The 11,128-nt window shown below is 35.1% G+C and overlaps 1 protein-coding gene across 1 annotated transcript; it reads left to right on the top strand.

Moving 5' to 3' along the window:
• The first annotated feature begins 762 nt into the window (after positions 1 to 762).
• On the top strand, positions 763 to 7,889 carry LOC121372612 (A disintegrin and metalloproteinase with thrombospondin motifs 20-like). The gene is made up of 3 exons (XM_041499034.1): positions 763 to 1,596; positions 3,688 to 3,832; positions 6,684 to 7,889. Exons 1-3 carry the CDS (start codon positions 1,423 to 1,425, stop codon positions 6,731 to 6,733), a joined length of 369 nt encoding a protein of 122 aa, XP_041354968.1. The 5' UTR covers positions 763 to 1,422; the 3' UTR covers positions 6,734 to 7,889.
• The last annotated feature ends 3,239 nt before the right edge of the window (positions 7,890 to 11,128 follow it).

Here is an 11,128-nt window from a genome sequence, read left to right as displayed (position 1 = left end):
TCTATTCAAAAGAACGGTTAGAACATATTTCACGTTAGTGAATATTAACTGGTTAATTTAAAATGTGTATAACAGCAGAATTGATCCATACTGTGTGTATACTGTAGAGCCACTCATTCCCTCTTCTGTACATGGTCTGTGTCTTTCTTGGGTTGGAGCAGGTATGTGTGGAGACATTTTTCAGACACACTTTGCATGTTGTATATAGCTTGTTAAACTTGGCAGGTGACTGGATGTCATTGGTATTATCTTTATGTGTAATACATTGGTGTTTAATTATTTTGTTAGACTTGCAGAACAGCAATTTTAACAGAAATTAAAAAACCTTTGACTCTCTTGTATTAACTCGACTTCAAAAATAAAAATATTTCCTTTTAAAACAAAATTCCAAATGGACTATTCACCAACCCACATTCAAATTTGTTTTGAATCATTGGAAGTTTGTTATATTTTCAAAGCCCTTTACAATCATTTTCTTTTTAATTCCAATATTTGTTCCAGCCTGCCATTTAGTCAAACAGTCATCTAACATGCTCGTACCCACATAAACACGCACTTTCGCAAACACAAACACTCACCATTGCAACCACAAACACGCACCATCGCATTTCATTTCATTTCCGTGCTTATATTCAATTAAGGTTCAGGCACGCTGTCCTGGGCACACACCTCGGATATCTGGGCTGCTGTCCACGACAGTGGGTTAGTTGTTAGTTGGTTAGTGAGAGAGAAGAGGGTGTAGTGGCATTATACCTACCCACTGAGCCCCTAAGAACTTGCTTTGTGTTGGAGCTGGTACCGGGCTGTGAACTCTATACCAGCCTGTAATCCGATGGCTTAACCACGACGCTACCAAGGCCATGTGCACCATCGCAAACAGAAACACGTACCCTCGCAACCACAAACACGTACCCTCGCAAACACAAACACACACACACCTTCGCAAACACAAACACGTACCATCGCAAAAACAAACACGTACCCCCGCAAACACAAACACGTTTTTCTGTTCGGTCTTGCTGAACTCAGCCCTGTTTTTGACAGGTCTCCGAGCGACCCAGACGTATTTTACGCGTCTGAGTTTCCATAAAGTATTCTCTTTTCTCGGTCGTCTACCTGTTACAGATTTTATGGAAAGCAGCCTTGACATGACTACCGTATGCTTTAGTTACTACACCAGAGGTGGATTCACGGTGGTTGGAGAACAGCGGACCTGCCTCCTCCTGTCTAAATATTTCAAGTGCCTATTATTTCTGGATTTTTAATTGTTTTTCATTTGATTGCCCTTTTGACGACTTGGTCCATGTGCCCTTTTGCTCTTAGTCCTTCCCCCTCCCCCTCCCCCTCCCCCTCCCCACCACCACCACCCACAATTTTTTTAAATTCTGGATCTGTCTCTTTATACTGATATATTTTCAGACTATGGAGGTTGACCAGAATGACAATGCATTTGCTACGTTGGAAGGTTACAAAATCCCATACGCCGTGGCCATTGACTGCTACACTTCGCATGATGATGGGCAACCACGCTGTGGGGGACCCAGAGGCACGTGTACAGTGGGTCTCAGGGGCACGGGCTTTGCTGTGTCTCGAAATGTGAGTAAACCAAGTGTCTATAGTCCTTCCCAAAGGGAATGCTTTTTATACTACAAAATTTACTGCAATTAATTTATTTCTGAGTCGATTGTTTTCTAAATTACAAATTTAACAAAAAAAAAATGTTTTATTATTTCCAGAACACTTTTAATTTTCTTCTTACGTTACACCAAACTGAAATTATTTACACAAAAAACAACAACATTTTTGTAGGATGAAGGGACGGACTATAAATAACGATAGACAAAAATAGATGTAGTTTAAACATAAGGTGTACGTGTGTGTGATGTCATTGTAGATCATTCCTTGGTGACCATATACTTTATTTCACTGTAGATAATTTTTGATGGCCACGTATTTTGTTCCACTATACATCATATCTAGATGTCCATGTATTTTAATTTTATTCCACTATACATTATTTCTTGATGTTTGTATATTTTATTCAACTATACATCATCTTTTGATATTTATGTATTTTATTCCACTTGGTCAATATACATCATCGCTTGATGTTCATTAATTTTATTCCAGTATACATCATCTCTTGATGTTCGTGTATTTGATTCCACTTAGTCACTATATATCATCGCTTGATGTCTATGTATTTGATTCCACTATACATCATATTTTGATGTCTATGTATTTTATTCCACTATACATCAGCTCTTGATGTCCGTGTATTTTATTCCACTATACATCATCTTTTGATGTCCATGTATTTTATTCCACTATACATCATCTCTTGATGTCCATGCATTTTATTCCACTATACATCATCTCTTGATGTCTTGCATTTTAATCTACAATATATAAAGTTTTAATTTATCACTTTCTTGATTTACATGTTATTTTACTATCATATTTCTTGATGTACGTGTATTCGATTCTACTATACATTATTTCTTAATGCATATATATTCGTACATACAGCGTTTTGCATAGGATACATTTATCTTATTGTTCATACTGTAGTTCATTTATTTCTGTTTCTTTGTTTACAATCTCCGGTAGGACATTAACTATGATCAAATCAATTTTACTTATTAATAACTGAAACGCTTGAAACGACGACCCACGTTCTCGTTATGGTTGTTTCACAATTGATCGCACCATGCGTGGGACGTTATGCTTCTAACGTCTGCTTTAACATTTTCTCTATGCATCTTTGGTCTTTAATAATGACTTTGAATAAAGTGACGTTATAACCAGACAAAAAGTTGTTAAAGTTTGTTTAGTTTAACGACACAACATTGAGTACATTGATTTATTAATCATCGGCTATTGGATGTCAAACATTTGATAATTTGACATATAGTTTTAGTGAGGAAGCCTGCTATATTGAGAGGAAGCCTGCTATATTTTTCCTTTAGTAGCAAGGGATCTTTTATATGCACTACTGGTGCTACTGATTTCTACTATATATTCATAAAATTTCAAACAATGTAAATATTTTAATTAGATTAGGAGAGGTCAAAAGATGACACTTGGACCGGCGCCTAAATTCTGGGTCATTTTGTGGTCGAACTTCTCTCTCAATTCTGCAAAATGTGGTTTATCAAATCTTTTAAACTATCTGTGTACACTTCTGTGTATACGGAAAATGAAAACAACAGCTTTAGTTAACTGGTTGTGACATATCATATATAATGGCATGGTTTTCATGATATGACAGTTTGTCGGAACTGACCATTTTTAAGAGTAGGGGAAACATAAGGACATATAATTCTGAAAGTGTCAACGATAGGATTATATATTGCCACTCTAACTGCAGGTGATAACATGGGGTAATCATTGGTGTGCATTTACACATGGTTGGTTGATTATTTAGGTCACCAGATGTCAAAAGTTGTTATCAAAATATCAAGAAATGGAATTACGTGTGCCTTTATTTTCAATAAAAATCGTACATTATTATTATGTTTTTGGCTAAAAGGAAATAAGGACAACAAGACAACGTCCTTGAATAATGGCGTGATTCCTTTTTTTTGCACTAGTGGTGTCGTTAAACAAAACAAACCATCACATGTGAACTGTTTTAAAACAGGCCTCGTCTAGAATACTCTCGATATTTCATTATTATTGATTTAGGTGACGTGGAAAACGTTTGGATACAAGGCATATATGATCGAAAATGAATATTTTGAAAGGTCAGTCATTAAACTAAGATGTGGAGGATGGCGAGGAGGCTGTGAACCTGCGGGTCCATTTATTCTGGATTTTGACAGTAATGAAGGTAATGAGAAAATATATCCTATAACTTGCCCATAATATCCATCTCATAAACCCATTGGATATTAACATTATTACCCCAGCGGTCACACATAACAGGGGAAATATTTTCCATATTTTCTCATTAAGATATATTCTGTATTGGTGTAACGTACAACAGTATTGGATGAATTGACGCTTACAAACCAATGACCTTGTCGGTACTAAATATGACGTCATCACGATTTGGCAAATACGCAAAATTACATCATGTAGTTTAAAGCCGCACACCCTAGTTCCATCCAGCGAAAATAAATTATAATTTGGTTAATCTACAAACCTGTAACACACTTAGATCACGTTTTTATCAAATGGAGTGAAAAAGCAGGTTTTATATCGATAAATACCATGGGAATCCCCATGTCCCAATTGCTTGAAATAATTTTGAAAGTTAGTATTCTGATGTCACCGGTAGAAGCACAACAATGCCTACGTCACGACAAATTTCACAGACTTGGGGTGCGTTCGTTTCACCTCTCCTGGACATGTTCCAACTGTTCTGTCCTGGTTGTATCCCCTCTCCAGATATCGTAAGACTTAGCAAACTTATTGGTTTTAAGGGTTTGTAACGTTTTGTATTGAGACACTTACTTGTCTGAACTTTATTGTTACTGAAAATGTTCACGAATTGTGAAGAAAATTTCACAAATGAACAACAACAAATCGGATGTTGATTGCGCGAACCGTGCACGAGAAAACAAACCGAACCAAAATGATAACGGTCACGTGATATACCAACGTCTGTGACATTGAAATGGAAATATCCCCTCTGAAAATAGATTGGACCTCGCTTGCTTAACGGTTTTTTCTCGACAACACGTTTTGTGAAAAAAACGCATTTCGTGGTTTTACAAACATCAGGATTACCAAAAAGCACTTCAGGTGAATGGAAATGTGTATTCTAAATAATAAAATGTAAGTAAAGTGCAATTTTATTTGTGAAAAATAGGGTTTAATGGCGAAAAACAACGCAGTAATGGTTAACAAATAAACGTAACTAGGGTGTGTCCCTTTAAAGAGTTTGCGTTTATGGCTCTCTGTTTTCAGTGTTAAATTTATAACAAAATGTCATTTTAATGCAATTCATTATAGATTTGTTAGCAGAATTAAGAGAACTTTGCTTTTGAAAATTATCTGTGAACTTGATTAAAATACAAAGTTATAGTAATAGACCGACTCAGAACTGTATGCAAAGTAGTTTACATCGTTTAGATACATGTACGTGCATGAATGTCAAAAATAAAGGCTTTTAAAGAAAACATAACTGGGGTAATAAATGGAATAACAAACTCGGTACAAGTTATTATCAAATTTATGTCACTCGTGAAATAATTTTCATTTGCCGCACACTAAAGCTCGTGACAACTGAAAATTATTTCACTCGGGACATAAATTTGATAATAACTGGTAACTCGTTTATTATACTCTATTTATTATCCACATGGTTCAACATAACCGAGTTAATAAAAAGCATACGAAACACACGTGTAATAACAAGTGTAATGACGTAATTTTGGAAAGCGACGTCATAACATGACGTTGCTTCTCCATCTTAGCTAAGACTTGCCAGAGACTGGACATGGGATAAACGTGCCTGAATCATGTTTGGATAGAGGCACATTAATAAAATTACTCAACTCAGCTCAGACTTAGCATGTGAAATATGACGTCATTACGTCGTCTTTTTCTAGTTGTGGTTGAGACGGCCCTTGTTATTCATTAAAAAAAACCCCTCACAATAATAATATGGATAATAAAGAAATTATTACACTCACTTGTGTGCTGTACTGATTTTACGAAACTAGTGCTAGGATTTATGTATTATCGTCGCTTTCGCTGGGGCAATACAAAAATCCTGACACTCGTTACGTAAAATCAGTACGACACACAAGCTCGTATAATAACCAAGAGAATAATACACGAGTTACCAGTTATTATAAAATGTATGTCCCGAGTGAAATAATTTTCAGTTGTCTCAAATAAAAATTATTTCAAGGACATAACTTTGATAATAAATGGCACCGAGTTAGTCATTATATTTATTACCCCACTTTAGACACGGTTCTGAGATTTGCTATAACTTTGTATTTTAATCACGTTCACAGATAATTTTCAAAAACAAAAGTTATCTTTATTCTGCTAAAAAATCTACAATGAATTGCATTAAAATGACATTTTGATATAAATTTGACACTGGAAACAGTGACGTCATTTTGTGTTTGCCAAATTATGATGTCGTCATATTTAGTACCGACAAGGTCATTGGTTTATAAGCATTAAATAGTTCAATAGTATTGTACGTTACACCAATGCAGAAAATTTTTCACTAAGAAAATATGGAAACTATTTTCCTATTATGAGTGACCGCTGGGGTAATACTATCTATTTATTAACTCGGTTAATAATGTTTTATTGTCAGTGGGTCATTTGTTTTAATACCAACAAGACTTGTATACCTGAGCGTAACGTTTTGATAAGATTTAGTTACAGTGTGTGACGTCATATTATCGGTGAGGCGACTTCAGAATTTTGATTTACTAAATTTTACATTAAAATGTTATTTTAGAAGTGTTATAGGACAAATACAATTAGTTACTCATGTTTTTAATATGTAAAATATCAATCTCGTCTATTTAATCGGTATTTGTCTCGGCAGAGCCTCGACAATGCCGATTAACATAGACTCATTTGCAATCTTCGATATTAAAACAAATCACTTGTTACGAATCCTCTATATACATGTTTTCAATAATATACTTAATGTGAAAAATTTAATATAAAGTGAAACGAAAATGCAATGTTGATTTTTGTTTCAGATGTGCCTATAAACAGTGCTACCAAACCCATTTGTCTAAGACAAAACTAAGGTTGTCATGACTTTTATCTCTTTCTTCGGATTGGAAGGAGTAGGCCATATGACGCCATGAGTTTCTATCCCTCTACGCATAACAGAACAGAACAGAACTTTATTATACTCAGGACTATTGTTCGATGACATTCGAGGAATACATATATAATATAAAATATAACAGCATCAAGATGACAGGGAAACATCATACAATGCAGCAAATTCGGGAATGTCCCTTTAAACATAGTTTTATCAGGCATATTGAGAAATGTTTCAAAAACTAAGTTCTCGTTACATAGTCTGTAAGTTAAAATTGTATTTGATTTTGAAATGTCACTTTGCAAATTCTGTAAAAACAGGTCTGAGAGTCGTTGTTTAACTAATGTTTTAACCATGTTACTGAGCTAAACATTTGCTTGTCCCAAATATTATTTAGGCCAAGCTTATAAAATATATCTCTAACACATTTATGGTTTGTTCCACATTGTATATAGTCATGAAATAATTTGTAGATATGTACTGATAGCTTGGGACATTTATCTGCCAGAAGACGAGCTAAAAACACAATACACATAGATATTATATGCAATAGCGGTTTTCTTCCAAACTCTCCATATAACATATATACAGGTGTGCTTTTTCTTGCATTTGCGAAATATCGTAAAAACAGGATATGTATATTAATATTTTAAAATCCCCAGATTTCACAACCATAGAGTAATACAGGAACAACAATTGTATCAAATAATTTTAAACGATATTCAATTGACAAACCATGTTTATTTGATTTCTGTAAGATATAAAACATGACTTTATTGTGTGTGTGTGTGTGTGGGGGGGGGAGGGTCGAACCATACTCCCAAGTATTTGTATTCATTTACATTTCATGTAGTCCTTTTCTTATAGTCCTTTTTCGAACTTCCGAATTTGACAATCTTTGTTTTTGATACATTTACTGTTAATTTTCATGTTTTACATGTTGAAGATCATCTTCTTTTCTAGCCAGGAGAGCTGTTTCATCAGCATATAACTTATAATAAAAATCGTTAGACCTTGTCAAAATATGTATTAAAGTTACAGTCTCTGGTTTCCATATTATAACATCATGTACAAATATGAAATACAAGCTCAAATGCACTTTTAAAAAACTCGTGTGTGTTCGCTATGAACGGAGATCGTCAAAAGTATACGTTCGATTCGTCGCCTGTGCCACCATTGCTTGGCAAAGCACAAACGACAGCCTGTTGTCAGTTTCAGTTAACACGTGCGTTTGCCGATTTCAAATTCGTCTCAAAAAATTAAATGAGAAATCTTGCGCTGTATGAAGAACGTTCGATTGAGGATACGGTACTAGAGTATTTCGTTAAAATCGGTTTGATCTTGACAATGTATTATCGACAATCGTACCTTCCTATTTCAGAATTAATGTTTTATAAAGTGTTAGTAGAACTTTTAAAGTTTATTTTGTATACTAGTAACACATTGATCATGTATATATTTTTTTAAATAAAATACATATATACTAAAGTAGACAATGAACGTTTTCACTTCTTAATTTTACGTGTGTTAAAATCGACAAATTCAAATAAATATTCTTTCGTTTAGAAAGGGTAAAGTAGTTGGGTTTGTTGTTGTTGTTGTTGTTTTTTGTTTAACGACATCAATTGGATGTCAAACATATGGTAATTTTGACATATAATCTTAGAGAGGAATCAGGTGCATGTGCAGGGGGAGAGTATTGGAAGTCGAAACCCTTACATGCCCAAGCTAAAAAAAAATTGAAATATATTTCATGGCCCCATATAAGTTTCGCTCAACACAGTCTATAACCCCAACCCCGCTGAAATCCCTGAACACGCGCCTTGGAAACCCGCTACATTTTTTTTTTTTTTATTATTATCATTTTTTGTTTAGCAAGGGATCGTTTATATGTACCATCCCACAGACAGGATATCACATACCATTGCCTTGTATATACCCGCCGATGGGGATCGATCCTAGACTGACTGCGCATTTCCAAAAAACACCTTTTTACATCTAAGTAATGAATAAAAATAACATATAGTCTTGAAAAATGTTACGTAAATCGAACACAACACCTTCTTCCTCTACCCCTAGAGCGTTACGTAATTATTAACACCCCCTTACATGTAACGCGTATGCCAACCGCTGCCCACTGTCAAAATTTCAAGGCAAATCCCCCACCGACCTCTGGAAAGGTGTTGTACCATACCTCTATGGATATAAATATGTTTTGGAGATATGAGACGACGCCTCGATCAACACAGTTAAATTTGTTTACTAAACAGCGAGAATAAAATAGGGAATACATTTTCTACTTGTCTCACGCCTATGTCGCCCATGAAATATTTTGAATGTTCACCATCCTTTCAGATACATTATTTAATTCCACTGTACATACTGTGAAAAATTTCCCACCTATGTTATATTTTAATAATTTAGACCAAAGTCCTACTCTCCAAATGGTATCAAAAGCTTTATTGAGATCGATAAAAGCACAATATAATTTTCTTTTTTCCCCCTTTTTAACAGTTTAGTTATTGCATAGAGTAAAAGACGTGATCATTAGAATAGTGGAATAACCTTTTCCGAAACTAGCTTGAGCTTCTGATAATATTCCGACATATTCAGTTAGTCTATCGTTAAGAACGTTCGTGAATAGTTTACTAAAACACGACAATAAGGTTATGGGTCTATAATTCTCAACTCTGCTCGTATCTCCGTGTTTTTATATATTGTTGTAATAATATCAACCATCCATTCTTCTGGGAAGTTCTACTGTCCATAATTAAATAAAATAATACTACATAAACCAACAAGAACTTATCAACTGTAGATTTGATGTATTCATAAAAAGGTTCATGGTGGCCTGGTGTCATGATTTTAACGATGTTATACGGACTTGAGAATTCCATCACCAGATATATGAGTATTTAAAATGTAGGTTGCATCAACTGATTCAGCGATCCCATTTACATCACAAGTTATCATTGTTGACATTATCATACATGTAGTTAATCGCTTTAAAATAACAAAACAATTCTTCTAACGAACGATTGTTGCTAGATGTTACTTGTTTTTGTTTCATGATTTTAAAGATACTTGTGGGGTCAGTTTGTATAGTTTAAGAAAGATCATTCTCTAATTTATTTTGATGCGCGATGCTATATTTTCCTATTGTATGTTTGTATTGTCTACTCGATGTTTGTATTGTCTTCTCGATATTTGTATTGTCTACTTGAAGATTTTAAAGTTTGTAGGCTGTCTGTACTTTTTTGTTGTTGGTGATAATTACTGTTGGCCTTATGAAACGTATTCCGTGCAGTTACAGTCAATTATTTCGTGTTACAAAACCAAACACTGCACCGGCCGTTTCGACGAAGAGCTTGTTTATTTCGTTAACTACCGAATCAGTGGCATCCTTTAGGTTTGAGTACTGTTCATTAATGTGTTCAGTATAGTGTCGATCTCTGTCTGGCCAACAGCGTCTTTAAAGTTACTTTCTAGCCTCGCGTTCCATCTGTGTGGCTTTGTTGTATAATGCTGTGCGTGGTTTACAGAATTCCCCGAACTTTCTCGTCTTATTTTCCCCAATACGTGTTCAAGCCCAGCTCTTTCCGTTTTATATGAATTTTTTTCAAAATGACTTGGGCATGGACATGGATTGGGAAAAGTAAGACGAGAAAGGGAAAGAGGGACCCGTATCCCTCTATATCAAAGCTATAAAGACTAAACCCTAACCCTAAAACTAACCTTAACCATTAAAAGGGGATACGGGTCGAACTCGTGCGACATAAAACATCAACAGCGTTTTCGTTTGTACGTTCTTTGATTCCTGTAAACAGAAGATTGTTTTTCATCGATCGCGTTTGTAGATCGTATATTGTTTCATTCAATTCAGAGTTATCTTTTCCCATTTTTTCAATTTGTATTCGAAGGATCTCTACTCTTGCGTTTATATCAGCTATATCATGATTGATCTTTCCCCAACACCATTAACTGCAAGCTTGTTACTGCCTCTCACGTTTTGCCGTGTCGAGTGCATCACTTAGAAACTGGTATCTGTTTTCTAATGTGCCGACTTTGTCGTTGAAAACTTTAAGTTCATTATTGAGTTTGCTTACATTATATTCAATATTTGTAAGTTTACTTTCAATTGCCGGTAAACAAGCGACTTTTGATGTTTGGTATTCGATATCTGTCCATTAAGGTTCTTGTCCAAGCGGGCGGTGACAAAGCGCTACTACTGTCAGTACTCACTGCTTGTGAGAGAACTGAGGGTGGGCTGTGGTGTCTGAGTAGCGTTCATTCGGTACATGAATTTCGCGTCTGCTCGATGTTGCTCAGCTGCCATATTGCCTACAATTGGATGTCCATTTGCACATGTCACAT

The sequence above is a fragment of the Gigantopelta aegis genome, chromosome 4, assembly GCF_016097555.1.
Source record: "Gigantopelta aegis isolate Gae_Host chromosome 4, Gae_host_genome, whole genome shotgun sequence".
Lineage (NCBI taxonomy): Eukaryota > Metazoa > Mollusca > Gastropoda > Neomphalida > Peltospiridae > Gigantopelta > Gigantopelta aegis.
Note: the sequence above shows the minus strand (reverse complement) of the source record. Positions and strands in the feature narration are given on the sequence as shown.

Excerpts from the sequence above, each read along its gene's own strand:
- LOC121372612 (XM_041499034.1), top strand. The coding sequence starts at position 1,423 with ATGGAGGTTGACCAGAATGACAATGCATTTGCTACGTTGGAAGGTTAC. Across the intron at positions 1,597-3,687 it reads GCTTTGCTGTGTCTCGAAAT|GTGACGTGGAAAACGTTTGG; the intron begins GTGAGTAAACCA and ends TTATTGATTTAG. Across the intron at positions 3,833-6,683 it reads GGATTTTGACAGTAATGAAG|ATGTGCCTATAAACAGTGCT; the intron begins GTAATGAGAAAA and ends TTTTTGTTTCAG.